The 19,355-nt window shown below is 41.1% G+C and overlaps 1 protein-coding gene across 1 annotated transcript in view; it reads right to left on the bottom strand.

Moving 5' to 3' along the window:
* Positions 1 to 9,614: 9,614 nt before the first annotated feature.
* The window catches only part of elovl6 (ELOVL fatty acid elongase 6), a 104,896-nt gene continuing 95,155 nt past the window's right edge, over positions 9,615 to 19,355 (bottom strand). Inside the window, exon 4 of the mRNA XM_067991020.1 lies at positions 9,615 to 14,822. Within this exon, the coding sequence (XP_067847121.1) occupies positions 14,395 to 14,822 (428 nt within the window). The 3' untranslated portion in view covers positions 9,615 to 14,394. The remainder of the gene's footprint in view (positions 14,823 to 19,355) is intronic.

Below are 19,355 nucleotides of genomic sequence, written 5' to 3'. Positions count from 1 at the left end.
TTGAATCTATGCCCCCTTGTTATAGAACCCTCAACGAAGGGAAAAAGCTCCTTAGTATCCATCCTATCTATGCCCCTCATAATTTTGTACACCTCAATCATGTCCTCCCTCAGCCTCCTCTGCTCCAAGGAAAACAAACCCAATCTTCCCAGTCTCTCTTCATAGCTGAAGCGCTCCAGCCCTGGTAACATCCTGGCGAATCTCCTCTGCACCCTCTCCAAAGCGATCACATCCTTCCTGTAGTGCGGCGACCAGAACTGCACACAGTACTCCAGCTGTGGCCTAACCAGTGTTTTATACAGCTCCATCATAACCTCCTTGCTCTTATATTCTATGCCTCGGCTAATAAAGGCAAGTATCCCATATGCCTTCTTTACCACCTTATCTACCTGTTCCGCCGCCTTCAGGGATCTGTGAACTTGCACACCAAGATCCCTCTGACCCTCTGTCTTGCCTAGGGTCTTCCCATTCATTGTGTATTCCCTTGCCTTGTTAGTCCCTCCAAAGTGCATCACCTCGCACTTTTCCGGGTTAAATTCCATTTGCCACTGTTCCGCCCATCTGACCAACCCATCTATATCGTCCTGCAGACTGAGGCTATCCTCTTCGCTATTTACCACCCTACCAATTTTTGTATCATCAGCGAACTTACTGATCATACCTTTTACATTCATATCCAAGTCGTTAATGTAGACCACAAACAGCAAGGGCCCCAGCACAGATCCCTGTGGTACTCCACTGGCCACAGGCTTCCAGTCACAAAAACAACCTTCGACCATCACCCTCTGCCTTCTGCCACTAAGCCAGTTTTGTATCCAAAGTGCCAAGGCACCCTGGATTCCATGGGCTCGTACCTTCTTGACCAGTCTCCTGTGGGGGACTTTATCGAAGGCCTTACTGAAATCCATGTATACCACATCCACTGCGTTACCCTCATCCACACGCCAAGTCACCCCCTCAAAAAATTCAATCAAATTAGTCAGACATGATCTTCCCTTGACAAAGCCATGTTGACTATCCCTGATTAATCCTTGCTTCTCCAAGTGGAGACTAATTTTGTCCTTCAGAATTTTTTCCAATAATTTTCCTACCACTGATGTTAGGCTCACTGGCCTGTAGTTCCCCGGTTTTTCCCTACTCCCCTTCTTGAATAATGGTACTGGCCTTCTGTTCCCTCAACCCTATTCCCACTAAACTGCTGACCACCCAACTTCCCTTCCTGGCCCCCATGTTAGCTAATATTGTTAACGGTTCCCTCTCCTCAGGTACTGTCGTCCTCCCCTTCAAATCTGCTGTCATCACACCCCTCCTCAAAAAACCCACCCTTGACCCTTCTGTCCTTGCAAACTACCACCCCATCTCCAACCTTCCTTTCCTCTCCAAAGTCCTTGACCATGTTGTCGCCTCCCAAATCCGTGCCCATTCTTCACCCAATTCCATGTTTGAGTCCCTCCAACAGGTTTCTGCCCCTGCCACAGCACTGAAACGGCCCTTATCAAAGTCACAAATGACATCCTATGTGACTGTGACCGTGGTAAACTATCCCCCCTCATCCTTCTTGACCTGTCCTCAGCCTTTGACACAGTTGACCACACCATCCTCCTCCAACGCCTCTCCTCTGTCGTCCAGCTGGGTGGGACTGCGGTCGCCTGGTTCCATTCTTTTCTAGCCAGAGAATCTCCTGCAATGGCTTCTCTTCCTACTCCCGCACTGTTACCTCTGGAGTCCCCCAAGGATCAATCCTTGGCCCCATCCCATTTCTCATCTACATACTGCCCCTCGGCGATATCATCCAAAAACACGTCAGGTTCCAAATGTACGCTGGCGACATCCAGCTCTACCTCACGATAACCTCTCTCGGCCCCTCCGCTGTCTCTGATTTGTCATGCTGCTTGTATGATATGCAGTACTGGATGAGCAAAAATTTCCTCCAACTAAACATTGAGAAGATCAAAGCCATTATCTTTGGTCCCCGCCACAAACTCTGTTCCCTAGCCACCAACTCCATCCCTTTCCCTGGCCGTTGTTTGCAACCTTGGCGTCTTATCTGACCCTAAGATGAGCTTCCAGCCACGTATTTGCTCCATCACCAAGACCGCCTACTTCCGTCTCCGTGACATTGCGCGTCTCCACCCGTTGCCTCAGCTCATCTGCTGCTGAAACCCTCATACATACCTTTGTTACCTCTAGACTTGACTAGTCCAATCCTCTCCTGGCTGGCCTCCCATCCTCCACCCTCCATAAATTTGAGCTCATCCAAAACTCTGCTGCCCGTATCCCAAGTCCCATTCTTCCATCACCCCTGTGCTCACTGATCTACATTGGCTCCCGGTCTGGGAACGCCTCAATTTTAAAATTCTCATCCTTGTTTTCAAATCCCCCCATGGCCTCGCCCCTCCCTATCTCTGTAACTTCCTCCAGCCCTACAACCCTCCGAGATTTCTGCACTCCCACAATTCGTGCCTCTTGCACATCCCCGATTTTAATCGCTCCACCATTGGCGGCTGTGCCTTCAGCTGCCTAGGTATGAAGCTCTGGAATTCCCTCCATAAACCTCTCCCCCCCTGTCTCCTCAATTGATCAAGCTTTTGCTCATTTGTCCTACTATCTCCTTATGTGGCTGGGTGTCAAATTTTGTTTGATAACACTCCTTGGGAGATTTTATTATGTTAAAGGCGCTATATAAATGCAAGTTAATGCTTTAATGGAGGAACTCCTGCACTGTTGTTCTGGGGTGGTGATGATTGGTCTCGAACAATCATGCCCAGCTTTCTTTGCGTCAGGTATGACTTCAGCCACTGGAGGGGGTCCCCTTGGCCTCCATTGTTCCGTTTTGCTAGAGCTCCTTGGTGCCATACCCCATCGAATTCTGGCTTAATGTTGAGGAGGGAAAGACAGCAGCATGGAGAGTTTGTGAAGGACAACCCATTGCTGGCTACAGGAGACAGTCATGGACTCTCATACAGGAGACCCTCTTAACTACCATATTTGCCCAATGCATTAACAGTCCTGTCCATATGTCCCCACCACTTCCCACCATAAAGAGATATTATCTGGAGCTCCTCCTCTGTGCTCACTGTCTGAATGAGCTCCCATTCACGCTTCTTGCTGAAACCAATTTCTACCTCTTTCCAAAAACAAAGTCTGCAGACACAACAATTTTAGTGCTACCATACTTTTAGTATCAAAGTATTAGTATTTTGTGTGTCCCTACTGCTCCCCCTTGGTGCCACAGTGTTAATTATGAACTCTTAACCCTGACATAGAGCTTCTTGTAGATGCTATAAGTGGCAGGAGTCTGTGAGAGACCTGGCTGCTATGTGTCAAGAGGAACCTTCATCTCATAATAGCTGAGCACTGGGGTGGAGCTGCTGCAGGCTGGACAACTTATGCTGCTGCATGGTAGTTTAGCCCTGCCTTCTTTCTACAACATGTGCAGGCATTAAAGGGAGCTGGCAGGAGGGCGCGGACATCCTGCTATCCTCAAACACAGCTTTATCTTCTATGAATAAAAACAGAAAATGCTGGAGAAGCTCAGCAAGTCAGAACTGGAAGATGCTGAAGATTGAACAGTTTTTACACAGGTACAGAGCCAGGGAAAGGGGAGGAAAGAACAAAAGGGAAGGTCTGTCATAGGATAGAGGCAGGAATGATTAACTTCAGATCATAACCACTGCTCCCATGTTTTTCAGCTGTTGGTTATGGTTCTGCTGTTGCCATTTACAGCTCCTCTAGACCAATCTTTTGTTTCTTTACCTGTCCCATTACCACCTTCCTTGCCTTGCACCATCATCCCTTTTGTCATTTAATCACTCTTGCCCTCCACCCCATCAGAGAGATTCCCTTTTGTTCTTTCCTCCCCCACCCCCTCCCCCCACCACCACCCCCTCCCTCCTCCTATCCCCTCCCTCCCACCCCCTCCACCACCAAAGCAAGATGTACAATCCTTTCTAATTTGGCACCCCAGGCTTCCTTGGCAACAGTCTGAGCATCCATGCATAAGGGACTGATGCTAGCACCTCTGTGACAGTAGCCTCTGCTGCAGATGTCCCTGGAGCTATCACAAGCTCCATTTTGAACTGCAGTGCTGTTAAATGGTCCTCCAATGGGCAGCTGGGGTCTTGTCCATCCGAAGCATCCTCTGTAGCACACTGGCACAGCCCCAGTGCACCGACACTTGATGCTCTGCGGGCAACATTCTATGAACTGCAGTTGTTGTGAGCTGAATAACGCAGATTCTTCAGCCTGTAAAGCAATATCTCCTGACCCTCTAACCAGCAACGTCTTCACCTACAACCAACAGGCAGTGAAATGAGTACAGAGAGGGAGAACATTTGAAAGAGATGATCTTTTGCTGCTCAAACTGTGCATTAGATCTAACCTTAGCTGCTGTGCATCTTAATTCATAGTTGAATATCCCTCCAGGTCTCAGTCTAATTATGGAAATTTTGCTTGCAGTCAGAAGTCAGTGAACAGAGCCCAGAGCATTCTATCACTGCAGATGGGACAAAAACGTGACAGGCTGCTATTGGGCTCTGGGGTCTAAATTAAAGAAGGCATTTGCTGTGTCTTTCACATATTTGATATCATCATCTGAGAATGATTTCCTATGTGTGCTATTTGTAACAAACATTCTTTCTAAACAGGTTTACTATTTCATTACACAAGAGAAGAAAGCTTCCTGCATCCTTACCTTCCAGAGCTGTCATGGAGAGTGTATATTGGTGTTGGAGTACAACTGAATGGTAGGCAAGCAAAAACGGAAAGATTGCTGTGACCTTGTAACAAAAGAGCACATGGGGAAATATCATTCCCCAACATTGGCACTAAAATGCATGAAGGACATAGATACCGCCGTAATCCTTGAATCAGTTATAAAGGTTCATGCATTTTCACAGTTCCTAGAATGTTTAAAGGACTTGTGACAAAATTAAGGTACTCAAAATTTGATTAACCAGCCCTAAAAGACTGCAGTTTTCCTCCTACTCCATGGTGAATTATCCGTGAATAGCAAACATACTATTAATAGCCACAAGGCTAATTTCATAATATTTAGAACACGAGCATCAGGATCCTCACTGAACTGGGATATTCCTCTACTTTTAATATTTAAAATTTTCCAATGCCTAATACTGTAGTTATTGGGAGGAACAATTTCTACACTGTATGCACATTATTATTGGATACATTGCACTATATGCATATTTCCCTATATACAACTCTCAAGATGGAAAGTATATATTTCATGAATCATGATACATGTGTTTGCAGCCTTAATAGGTTAGATTTTGTGATACAGGTGCAGTTTACTCCCAAATGGTTGGAAATGGGTGCAAAGCTCAACTGATGTGTATGCTGTTTGCACTCAAATTTTCTGTGGTCCACTCATTATCATAATTATACATAGCTCAAGGTACAGATTTAGACCTGTGAAAGTAACGGACTAGTAATGGGAACAGAAAATTGTATGTAGGTGACTTTAACAAAATGCAAATAATTAAAAGGGAAATGTCAAAATAGGCCAAAAATAGCTGTAGGGAAAAACTCATTGTGAACCACTAGCAGCCTTTACCATGGCTGAAGGAGGTGAGGGCTAAGTGATGGGCAAACTAAATGAAGTGAAAGGAAACCCAAATATGCAAGCACATGATTGCCAAATATTTAATTTTGGCCTGACTGCCTAATTAATGGCTGCTGCAATGGGGGTGGTGCTGCACGAGAACGGTGGCCCCGTTTGCTACTCCACAGCGTTATCCCCATAGAGCAGCACTGTAGCACGTGTGGAAGGAGATGGAAACAGGTTTGAGGCCTCAACCAACTTGGTACTGTTACTGGCTATGTGGGGCCTGCATGTTGGCTGCTGTTGTCCTTGCTGACCCAGACATTGCCAGGTAGGTGCTCCAATGGCTGCCTTCAGGCAATGGGCGTCTGTTTCATGTAGTAACATGACATACTGTGACTGGAGTGCTTCCAAAGAACCATTCAACATTACAGTTAGGCAAGTGTTCACATATCGTACTTATGCAACAGCCTCCTTAGAAATTGGAACTCTGCACTGATTGCCAAAGTGAGGTATGTGCACTTCTGTCTGCAGATGTGGTAGAGGAGGGAGGGAGGGAGGAACGGCACAGAGCATTTCTGATGCTACCTGACCTCCCTCCACTGGGCCTCCTCTTCCTTTTCTGAAAAGCTGAGATGGGACAGTCTCATTGGGGAATCCAGTGGTGACAGTAATGGTGCTGGTGGGAGAGAAAAAGCAAAACAGGAGAATAATTGGCACATGAGAACCTAAGTCCCCAAACGTTTCAAGTATTTCACAGTTCTTCCTGCTTTTGTTAAAGCAGTTCTACGCTACAACTCAACTTGAGTTAGAACAAAGAAAGATTGTGAGATACAGAGGACTTAAGGCGTTCAGCAGGAACACACTGAATTGCAGGAAAGGAGTTGTACCCAAATTGTTTCGCAGATTTTGGAAATGTTCACAACTCAACTGAAGATGCGTGTGACCAAATAGTTACTGCAAGCGCCCTTGGGAAGTCCTAACGTTTGAGAACATTGCCCATAACTGGGCACCCAGATTGCTGGTCGCCTGGCTTAAGGAAGAATCATAGCAGTTGGGAAGAAACACCTAAGTGGAGTGGGGGGAGGTCCAAGCACCAACAACCTTTAGACCCACAGCAGTGTAAAAAGATCACACTAACATCTATAAAACAAATGAGAATATATTTATTTATTGACAGACACACAACAATTAGGCTTCATACAGGAAAATGTGGAAGCCAATTGCTTATTGTTTGGCTAAAGCTAGTTTTACATCATAATTCATCTTAAAGAAAGATAAAGGAAACACAGGAGGTGACGAGATTATTTACAGTCAATGTGTGATTATTTATCAGCTGCCATTGATGGATTTTCTTCTGGTTTGTAGGTATGCGAGTTAGAGCAGCCCTTTACTCCCCAATTCAGTGCGATTTATGGAACAAAACTTCCAATTGTGGGAATAATAAATTTATAACAGCAGCAACCATTTTCAAGCACTATCGTCATACTGTGTAAATTCATATACACATCTAGTCTATTTGCTCCCCATTTCAGAAAGACCTTTAGTGATTGTTTACATACACTAGGCATCCTTCATGGGATATACTCAATATTCAGTTTACCTTCTGGTGTTTAAATCATTGCCCAATTATCAAGATTTCCAAAATGTAAAAATATTATATGGATCAACCAACAGTTTTAATCCTTGAAACGTTAATAATTTATAGAAATTCAACTGCAGAATTATAAGGAGAAACAAACATCACAATGAAAGTTAAAGGTACACAAAGAGGCTGTCTCTCTTTGGAGATTTACATGGAGGGAAAATTGAATCAATAGCAAAAATGCCTAGTGACGCTGCCTGTAAATAGTGAAAATCAGCTGTCCTAGTAGCCACTCATGAAAGCTGGATTCCACAACATTACCACTCTTAGTAAACCAATACTGCTCCAAAATGTATTTTTCATTGCAGTACACCAACAGTGGAACTAGTCAGATTCAGAGCACAGCTATCCTTCAAAACAGAATCCATGTCAGAGAACCCATTACTTGTTGAACATTGAAAAACCAAAAATAACCTATGCTGTTTGTTAATTGTGATGGATGGGGCAATAGAAATTGGCAGGTGCTGAGTTTGCAAGGAATTTATCAAGCTATGTAGATTTTATCAGCAACTGCAAAATACACTTTTTCTATTCTTGGAAAGTAATGTTTGGCCATATAATATAAACTGAAGTCCAGAATTTCAGCTGGCTGTGGTTGAGTCAGGGATGGATAGATTATTTTGCTCGATTGCCTTTGGAGGTCAGGGAGTATTTATGCAGAACTTTCAGGAGATTAAATAAATGACACAGTACAATGTACATAGTCTGTGAAATCAATAGGCTGAATGGCCTGTTCTCATTCCTGTTTTGTTTGATCAAATTTTGAGTCACTTATTTTAATTTCTCCTTTGGCTTACTGTCCTTTTTTCCTGATTGCATCTTGGAATGTTTTTCTATGTTAAAGGAGTTATAATAAATACAAGTTGGTGTTCTTACTTTCATTTGTTTTTGGCTTTCAATAAAAATATGCATCCTATTTACATTTAAATGTATTCTGTAATAAAAATACATCAGTTTAATGCCTGTTAAATTGGATGAGAAACTGGAGACTTCGCAGAATAAAAATCTCAACATAGAATACTAGTTCCCCATACGCAACTTGGTATAATTTTCTTCCCCCCCCCCCCCCCCACCAACTTAAAAAAGTTCAGTTGTGATTAATATTTCTTGCCAAACACAACTGATAACCTAACCATTTACTGCAGACTCTCCTTTTGGTTTCATTTTTGCACTTTATGATATATTTTGTAAGGAAAGGCATGAACATAAAATTAAATGTCTTTTTGCAACAAAAAACATTTTAAAATATTTTGTGAGGAAATTAGTAGGAATTCACTGGGCTCTGCAGACTTTACTTGTGTGAAATTTTTATTAGCACCTCCGAAACGTCACTGGAATTGATGTTTTACGAATAAATGTGAAAATGGCCTTCATGCAGCCTGAATATTAAATCAAAAACAGCATGAATGGATATGAATCAAAATACAGCACATCCCCATAAATTGGGATAGACCGTCACGTCAATAAATAGCAAGCTTAATCAAATGACATGTCTATATTCAAGATATATTTAGTATCCAATACACATTAGGTTAGTTTCATCAGATCATTTATATTAAACATTTTGCCATTGGTAATGTGTTGAGCTAAATTAAAGATGAATAATATTTATCAATGAAGTGCAAAATGAATTAATTTATTCAAAAATAACTGCCAGCTGCACATAAAAAACTAGATACTGTTGGAGCCAATTACAAAATGGCAGTGTTCTGACAACTGCATTAGCTAATAATTTACATTTTATACCTCATTTGTGTCCTACTATATCCTCACTATCATCTGTTCATTAGTGCAATTTGAACTTATTGAAACTCAAATGTTCATTTGTTACTATTTTAAATTGATAAGTGTGTATTTATAACTTTTCACCAGGTTCAATAGATTCAGCCAACACACAGCCATAGATTTCTATTGCCCCAGGCAACCAAGTGTACTACTAAACCACAATATAAAGGTTGAAGTACAGCAGTTGAAATGTCAATGGTAACCTCATAATATTAAATCTAGTTACATGACTTGTGAAAGAAGTTCTATTACCATATGTTGGTTAGTACATAGACCTGTACTCTGCACAGAAGTGGCTAGGGGAAACAACACTTAACTCCACAATCAGAAACAGAATGCATATTAAATACAGCGAAGTTCAACAACAAAGCTCCCACATTGTGAAATAGACACATGTGGAACAGGGATCCTAGCAGAATTATAAAGTGCAGGCATACTGCAGTATAATAAGCACAAGCTTCAAATTTTCAACTTTAGCATCAGATATTTGTGCTGTCACAATTTTAGTGAAAAGTTGTACTCTTATTGCAGCCATATCCACTGTTGGTGAATTTTGTGGGCTACAGTTTAACCTCCCGCTGCAGATAGAAAACGAGCAAACAAAAATAAGAGGTGATGCTGAAATTCATCTGCCAACCCAAAGAGTATGGCTTCACATGATCCTTTATTCAAAGTAAAAAAGGAGCACCAGATTAGTTGGCTGAGACAGATCATTGTATGGCAGAGATTTCAAAGAAGGAAAAACATGTCCACAGACATAAAAATGTAAACAGTGCTGAATTTGCCTTAAAAGTAATACATTCTTCTGTCCTGCTATTTACAGGCTTACTTTCCATTATCAAAAGTACAAATGTACCCAACAGAAGAGTCTGAATCAAGCAATCAATTGACAAAAGACAACATAAGCTTAACAGATTAAGTTGTACAATTTAAATAAATAAGATGTAGTGACAAACTCTTAAAATTGCTAACATTTGCTAAGAACTGCAAGTGATCCCCATTAGTTAAGATCTAATATGGTTTTTAAAATTGTTCTATAGGATTCTATTGCAGCAAGAATAAATATTGTACCATTTGAGCAGGATATTCCATCTGGTATCTTAGTAAAGGACAAAATAGAAGGAAAGTATTTCCCTTTTACTGTTGGGCTAAAATGCCATTGCTAGCTTTGGCTTTTCAGTTTATTTATAATGAAGCTATTAAAAGATGATGTCATTGAAACTTCGTATTTCTGAAAGACCACTGCATGTGTGTGGTCTCTTGTAGGAAGTCACTTATGTTTTTCTGCAGATTTTACTATCTGTTACAAGATCTTTTCAACATTTTCTCTGTTAGAAAATGTTTGCATGCTAAAGATGTGTATTTTATCCTTGAATGAACAATCCAAGGGATTTTTACTGTCAGATAAGCACTTGTTTCACAAAGCTTTTAAAAATACCTTGTAATTCTCTCAGAATCAAAATGTTAACTCAGAACTGCCTTCAGCTTTTTAAAAAAAAAATGAAGGTAAAGCTTAAGGTGAGAGGAAATCTGGAGATGGCGAAAGAGAAGCAATGTTTAGGATGCAGTTAGTTTTAACTATAATTTTAACAGTCTCATACTTAAACTTAAGATCAGCAGGTAATTCATACTACATCATATATGCCTTTATATATACCCACTTTAGTGCTCACTTAAACATTGAAAATAAGCTGACCGTTGAGATATACTATAGTGTACGCACTGGGTAAACTGTCACTCATCTTATAATGTATCCTTAGTGTATAATCTCAGTGCAAGGTGGATGTACAGCAAATGCTTGCTGTAAACTAGAGGTGCAGGTATTTGTTGATCCTGGGAGATACATTAGTGATAGAGGAGCATGTACTTATTTGTTTAATGTCTTCTATACATGTGCGGTGTAAGTATTGTACTGAGGTTACCTTTCACAGTGGGTACTGAAGGTGAATTGAATATTCTAAAAAATCAGAGTTAATTTCTAAAAGACTGGAAATTTGGATTTTATTTTAAATGAAGCACTGGAACTCGTCATCATTCTAGAAATATTACAAACTAGAACTAAACAGAGAAACACAGAAGCTGCAATCTACTTTGAATTTCTTCATTTCAAGTTTCAATGAATTGTTACTGTTTTGACCAATTTATTTTTTCACCCAAAATTCCTTTTTTTAAAAAAAGTTTCTTTTTCTCACCCATTTTCTTCCTTATCCCCTAAAGGCATTGATTCCTAGCTGGATACAGTTTTATGGGCACTTTTTAATGTTCATACAATGATCGGTGACTGAATGCTCTTAGGATAATCAATGGCTGGGGGCATCACCCGAGCCTGGTCTTGCCCTCACCTGGGCCTAGAATTTCCTCCATGGGTGCAACCTGGAAGTTAGACCCGAAAATGTACCCATTCCGATGCCAATTCTGCCAATGTCAAGTTGCGCTCACATTTCCTGCCAATCTCATTATAATGCGCCTGAACGTAAAAGATGGGTGTAAATCAGCGTAAACTATCGGGGCCCAAGGAAAGTGCCGAACTTACACCATATAGTCCTTCTTTAAGTATAAAAATTAAAGTTTCAACTCATTCAACCAGCATTCATGCACATTAGGTACAGCACGTTTTAGAACCTGCAACTGAGGAAGCGTTTCAATTTTTAATGTGACTTATGCTATAAAAATGCATTCAAGAAATTGAAAATACAGAGCAGGTCTCAGTGAGGATTTTTTTTAAAAAAATGCTCAAAAAATTGCAGACACCAGAAAAATGACTCTTTCCTGCTGCTCTTGAAAATCTGGTCCTTAATTTGGAACGCCTCTAAACAAGCGCAATTGCAATTGCAGGAAAGTCGTATGAGGCTCTGTAAATTGGGGGCAGCGACAATTTTATGGGCAGCAATGCGTTTGGGATGGAGGGATCAATAGACGGTTGTAAAAAAAGATTTGGGCACATTGTAGTTATGCGCCTAACTCACTTATGCCCAAAATGTCTCACTCTTTTAAGCCATGTAATTGGTTTGCACCCAGGTTATGTGTGTCTCTGGGCGCAATTACGGAGGAAATTCAAGGCCCTGACATCCACACACGTGCACTTCCAGGACGGGTCACCGCATAAACATCAGGGGAAAAAACGCCTGGCTGATTTTCCCTACTCTAACTCAGAGGCAAGAAGGTAAATTGTACTGACCCAACTGAGATCAATGAATTCAGCAAAACCCAGGGATTGAACCTGGGATCATTTTAGTCTGTATGGCTCAATAACCCATTGGATAAAATCTGACCTAACCAACCAAAACAAGTAAAGAATTCAATGCTTTTATTTTTCTTAGTTAGACATGCAAGCATAGTGATGTTCCAAGTTAATATACTGGTTTACAAAATTTTTCTTTTAAGGTTACAATATTGCTAACTAGTTTTTTCCAGGGGGTGAGGGGGGATTATTTTATAATCTTGAGGCTTTAATGAAGCAACGGGAGCAATTAGAGCACAAACTACTTTTATAACCTTGCATGGATATATAATTAATCTTGAATTAAAACAAGTAAAGCTACCAGAAACCGATTTTTAAAATATTTATTGTTAGGTGTTACAGCATCAGTTGAGAATTCACACAAATTGCAATTTATGAAAAAAGGGTGAGAGTTCTACTGTAGAGGATGTTCTGTGCTTAAACACATTAAGGATTCATGAAATGTTAAATAATTTGTGTTCTCAATGTAGCAGGTTACATTACTTTGGCTCTGTTCCAAAAACCACTACAGCATGAAGAGGGAAAAGCTTGCGTGTTTAGGAACAAGTGTCTTAACCTGATAAATGCTGCTACATGTAGAGTTTTTTTTAAATCATGAAGTTATCATCTTGTAGTTAGCAGGTTAAAGGTTAAATAATCTATCTCAAAGCTGCTGTGCCCCAGAATTTATTTACATTTAATCATTTATCAATAAGATCACAGTATCAAAAAATACAAGTAAAAATATCTGTAAAAGTATCCCACAGCTTGTTTATATAAAGATCTTTATCGAACCCAAATTCTGCTCTGTATATGTTTGTCGTCCCATTAGCCATTTTTGTTTCATTTTTAAGTTTCTTAATTTTAACTATTCAAACTGCTTAGATTGTTATAGTACTATAGCAAATACCCATCGCTCTTAATTTCAGAAGTGTTTAAACACAGACAAGGATGAAGAAAAGATGAAATATCATGAAAATAGCACAGACATCACTGAGAAGCTATAAGGTTTCAGAAATAGTGGCAAAGATATTCATACAACCAGATAAGTAATTGAGTTAGAGAGGAGTTGAATACACAGTCTGGGAAGATCCAGGAGTGGTTTGTGAAGGAACCAATGTACTCGAGCTGTTTTAAGTGACTCAATGTAAAAATCAACAGAGAAACTGAAACCCAAGAAAATAAGCCTTAAATCTTACTAAAGGCCGAGTGACGGCTGCAGATTTACGTATTTACCATATGCAATTAAAAAAGTGCATTGAAACTGCACTGTGCGATATCAGTAATGCATTTGTATGAAATTTTTTCATCCTTTATTTTAGCCCATTAATTTTTTTAAATTTTGAACAAGATAACACCGGTTAAGAGACAAAATAATTTCATATGAGCATACTAATGAGTTTACTAATATCACACAATCTGATTTCAACTCACAGGATTGAAATATGTGAACAATTAAATGGCAAATGGCAGAAACTTAAGGATTTTTTTCTGCAGACTTACTGGTTACCTCTAAAATGCAATAATGTTTTTGTTTTCAATTAAATCCCCCATTGCTATTAGGCAGAATAACTTTATAGTTCAAATAGTAGTTCTCAAGAGGCCATATGGTACATATGCAAATGTTCTCCAACACTGCATGTTTAAAAAAAGTGGGTATTTCTAAAGGCAGAATGTTATATTTACTATGGTCAGGGACACCATGGGTCAGGAAGTTGCTAGCAATCTTATCAGTGCAGAACCGTTTATTTTTGATTAACGTAAAAAAATTAAAGTTTTTTTTAAAATCATTAATCTTTTCTTGAAGCTTTTGGTTCTTCTAGCTGCCCTTCAGAAGACCTTCTGATTCAACACTAATTGACTTAACCCTTTAAGCTCTTTTTTGTACCTCAGTTGACCCAGTTTAAAAAAAAATTCAGATCAAGAAGCACCCATGTTGACATTTAACAGCACTCTTTAGTCCAAATATGCAAAGCATCACATATGTGACCATCAAAAGGAATGCCTTTTTTACTACAGTATTTAGACAATTTGAAACTTCTAAGGGTGATCTCACCGAGGTGTCATGAGCTCAAATGGATTAAACCAAGCTAATGAATACAGGCTGCCATTTTGAAGCACTCGATACATGTCACTGTGCCATGTGACTGATGCCCCTGAGCTGTTACCTCCAACCATCCAGATCTAGTCGGCCTTCAGTACTTTCCTGGTGCTGCTGCTCAAGTAGGCCTCGTAGAAAAACTGGCAGAAGAGCACAAAGTAGCTGAGGTACATGAGGGAGGACCAGACGATGTTGTGCATGTGGGATGGGCACTGGCCCTGCTGCATCCACTCATACACCAAATAGTTAACAACGCAGCCCAACAGCATCTGGGTGATCTGTGTCATAGTGATGAACATGGCAAACTTGCGCGAGACTCTGAAGCCAGCAGCCCGCAAAGCGTAATAGGTGTACATGACAGCGTGCACGCCATAGTTCATGGTCATAAACCAGCCTCCTCCAGCCACCATGTCTTTGTAAGAGTACCAGGAGTAAAGCAGTACTGTGATGTGATGGTACCAGTGTAGGAAGATGAGCTTCTGCTTTCGCAGTATAATGAAGATGGTGTCTCCTGAAAAAGCAAACAGAAACACTTTTGTAAAAAAGCTAATTTCATTGTGTGAGGGTTGATTTTTTTTTTAAAAAAGATATTGCAGTAGTTCAAAGATATTACAAAAACTCACTCCAGGAAAATTCTACATAATTTCTCAGCTCAGTTAAGATAGGTTAGAATTTACTATCAAACACTAGTGGTTCAAGATTTACACTTTTGAGCAGGTGATTTCTAAACAGTTATTGAGCGTGCACTTCTAATCACTTCAAAGTTTTCACTTCTGCAGAAGTGCAATCATTATGATACTCTCAGTTAAAAGTACTGACACTTTTTACTTTAGAATTGATTACTGCCTGCTGTTCTTTTAAAAAAAAATTCTGTACTTTAAAGAAAGGATTTCAAACTGCTAAGTAAAACCATTACCAAAGGAAAATAACTGACAAAAATGAGAGCGCGAAGGAATGGAAGACAAACAATATCAGTATTGAATAGGATAACTATGATAATAAAATAGCTGCTTTCTAACATCATGCTAGATAAGAAATATGTTGGCTTTAAAAAGGGACATATAAAACAATACATGTGTGGAACACAAATGCTTGGTTGAGATCTACATAAAGAAGTTATTCTGTAGGTACCTGAGCAGCTTACATAGAAAAGGGCATTACATTTTTTTTTATATAAAAGGTTTAACACTTTCCACAAATATTCATCAAGCAACAGTGCATGACTTAAGTGTCTTATTAGCTTTATAATGGCATCGATCTTGAGGGCATTTTTTAAAAAGAATTTACAATGGGGATTTGAAGGGAAGGTTTCACATAAATAAATGCAGATTAGATTGGGCATATTTGAAAATGGTTTATGCAGTTACACATTTCTAGAGCTTCTTAAAATGCACAGCTCAATGCTCCTAGGCTTATTTGTTTACTTATTAATCACTGAATAAGAAATTACACTTAGCTATTCAGTGATCCGGTGGCAGCTCACTTGGAAACCCCTCGTGCATCTCCTATCATGTCCCCGTGTCCCAATCATATTTCCTTCAAATGCTTGACTTCAATCCCAAAGTTGGCAGCAAGTCTTGGAGTGCAAATACAAATCAGCTTCGATCAGCCGTGGCTCAGTAGTAACACTCTCGCCTCTGAGTCAGAAGGTTGCGAGCTCAAGTCCCACTCCAGGCTGACACTCCAGTGCAGTACTGAGGGAGTGCTGCACTGTCGGAGGTGCCATTTTTTTGGATGAGTCGTTAAACAGAGTCCCCGTCTGCCCTGTCAGGTGGATGTAAAAAATCCCATGGCACTATTTCGAAAAGCAGCAGGGGAGTTCTCCCCGGTCTCCAGGCCAATATTTATCCCTCAATCAACATCACTAAATAAAACAGATGATCTGGTCATTTATCACAATGCTGTTAGTGGGACCTTGCTGTGCGCAAAATTGGCTGCTGCATTTCCTACATTACAACAATGACTACACTTCATAAATACTGCATTGGCTGTAAAGCTCTTTGGCACATCCCGATGTCGTTAAAGACGCTATATAAATGCAAGTTCCTTCTTTCATTGTAAACTGCACGAAGATTCCAAGCATCCCCTGATGGCATTTACCAAGTGAAAAAAAAAGTGAGCAAATGGACTTTTAATTTTGAAATCTAGTAGCCCAACACATTTTAAACTCTGAGAAGTAGTTCGGATTAAAATATAGGAAAACGGGCTTGGCAAACAAAAACAAAAAGACCCAAAGTTTCAGAAAGTACTTCTTCACACAATGGGTAGTGGAAATCTGGTACGCTCTTCCCCAAAAAGCTGTTGAGGCTAGGTCACTTGAAAATTTCAAAACTGGGATTGATAGATTTTTGTTAGGCAAGGGTATTAAGGGTTACGGGACCAAGGTGGATAAATGGAATTAAGATGCAGATCAGCCATGATCTAACTGAATGGCGGAACAGGTCAAGGGGCTGAATGGCCTACTCCTGTTCCTATGTTCCAAGTATGAAATGATAAAATCCATTTGGCAAATTAAGGTCTTCCTTTCACATACCAGTAGAATCGAACCGACTCTACCCACACATTTTGTCCACCAAAGCAAAGTTCTACAGAGATACTCAATTTACAAAAGTAATTATGCAAAGTTCCAAACAATTCAACCATCTTCCCATTTGCACTATTCAACCTGCCCTGCTGACTTCCACAGACATGTAATTACAACAATTTGCATTTATATAGCAGCATTAACATAGAAAGAACATCCAAAGGCACTTCACAGAGTTGCAAGAAAGGTCTTAAAGGAGAAGAGGGCGGAATAGATTAGGGAGGGAATTCTAACGGTGAGGCTGGGGGGAGAAAGAGAATGCAAAAGAGGCCAGAGTCAGAAGAAGAGAGTTTGGTGGGGGAGTCGGGGAGGTAGGGCTAGAGGAGGTTACAAAGAATGGGAGAGAGGGGAGAAGCCATGAAGGGATTTAAACACAAAGATGAGAATTTAAAATTTGAGGAGTTGGGGTACTGGAAGCCAATGTAGGTCTGCAAAGACAAAGACAAAGAGTGGGACTAGGTGCGGGATAGGATATGGGTAACAGAGTTTTAGATGAGCTGAAGTTTACAGAGGATGCAGCACTAGAGGCTGGCAAGGAGAGGACTAGAATAGTCAAGTCTGAAGGTTTCAGCAACAGATGGGCTCAGACAGGAGTGGAGGTGGGCAATCTTGCAGAAGTGGAAGTAAACGGTCTTTCTGATGAAGATCATGGGGTCAGAAACTCAGCTCAGGGTTGGATAGGAGGTGGCTAACAGTCTGGTTCAGAATGAAACAAGGGTCGGGGAAGGGGGTGAAATCGGTGGCAAGGGTACAAAATTTGTGGTGGGGGCCAAAGACAATGGCTTCGGTCTTGCCAATGTTTAGTAGGCAGAAGTTGTGGCTCTTCCAAGACTGGATGTTGGACAAGTCTGACAACACAGAGGCAGTGGAGGAGTTGAGAGGTGGTGGTGGAGAGGTCTAGCTGGGTGTAGTCAGCATATATGTAGAAACTGACCCCGTCTGTGGATGATGTCACCAAGGGGCAGCATGTAGATGAAAAGAGGAAAGGGTCAAGGATAGATCACTGGGGGACTCCAGAGAACTGAGCTGAGATGAGAAGAGAAGCTGGAGATACTCTGGCTACAATCATATAGATAAGAGTGGAAACAAACAAGGGCAGTCCCACTGAGCTGGATAACGGAGGAGAGGCATTGGAAGAGGATAGTGTAGTCGATAGTGTCAAAGGCTGCAGAGAGATCGAGAAAGAAGAGGAGGAATAATGCACCACGGTCACAGTTGCAGGGGATATTCTTTGTAACTTTGTTTAGGGCAGAAATCTGATGGGGGAGATTCAAACAGGGAGTTGTGGCAAAGATTGTGCGGATTTGGGAGGCAACAATACGTTCAAGGACTTTGAAGAGGAACAGGAGATTGAACAGTAGTTTGCAAGGACATAGGGATCAAGGGTGGCTTTTTTTTTTAAAAAGGAGTGGTTGATGATGGCAGTTCTAAAAGGGAGGGGGACAGTACATGAAGTGAGGGAGCTATTTATGATGTCAGCTTACCAGAAGCATTGGTTCAGAGCTAAAGTTGGGGAGAGCTGCTGGGGAAGTTTGGCCTGGTGAAAAAGAGGAAAAGGGGTAGCAGTAGAGGCAGCTGAAAGGAGGAACTCAAAATTAGTAATAAAGTCCGTGAGCCCCTCGCATTCTTTGGACGCAAGAATATAGGGGGCAAGGGAGAGAGATTAAAGGAGACAGTGCAAGGTAGTGCAGAAGAGGTCAGAGGTTATCTTTTCTCTCCAAGATGATCCTGGAGTAGTGGATGATTTTGGCAGGGGAGAGTGAATTCAGAGGAGAGGGGTCATAGGGGGCTGAGATGGAGATTGAAATCACAGATGAGCAGTCGCTCAGAGCAGAGGCTGAGGGAGGAAAGACATTTCCGTAAGAAACTCAGTGTGGCTGCGGGGTTGGTAAACAACAAGGATTTTAGTGAAGGGTGAAACAAGGCAAGTCTCAAAAGGAGAAGGTACCAGAAGGGGAAGAAACAAAGATGTAAAGGGCAACATTGCCACCACGGTGGTTTGGGTGGGGCAAGTGGCGAAATGTATAACCAGGCGGCGAGATTTCGGTAAGGGGTAAGGTGTCACCACCCGTGAGCCAAGTTTCTGTCAAAGCCAGGATGTCAATGCAACCATCCAATGCAAGTTTGTGGATGACGAAAGCCATATTAACGAATGAGTGGAGAATCTGGAGGGAAATTTGAAGAGGGGCAGTGATTGATCCGCTGGCAGAGTCCAAGAGTTCCAGCAAAAAATCGCATAGACCTCCTCAGGAGACTAACACGGGACGCAACCAACACAGTACCCTTTGTCGTCCAGTACTTCCCCGGAGCGGCTAAACTACGCCATGTTCTCCGCAGCCTTCAACATGTCATCAATGAGGACAAACACCTCGCTATGGCCATCCCCACACCTCCACTACTCGCCTTTAAACAGCCACCCAACCTCAAACAGACCATCGTTCGCAGCAAATTACCTAGCTT

Source organism: Heptranchias perlo, chromosome 1 (assembly GCF_035084215.1).
Source record: "Heptranchias perlo isolate sHepPer1 chromosome 1, sHepPer1.hap1, whole genome shotgun sequence".
In the NCBI taxonomy this organism is placed as follows: Eukaryota; Metazoa; Chordata; class Chondrichthyes; order Hexanchiformes; family Hexanchidae; genus Heptranchias; species Heptranchias perlo.
Note: the sequence above shows the minus strand (reverse complement) of the source record. Positions and strands in the feature narration are given on the sequence as shown.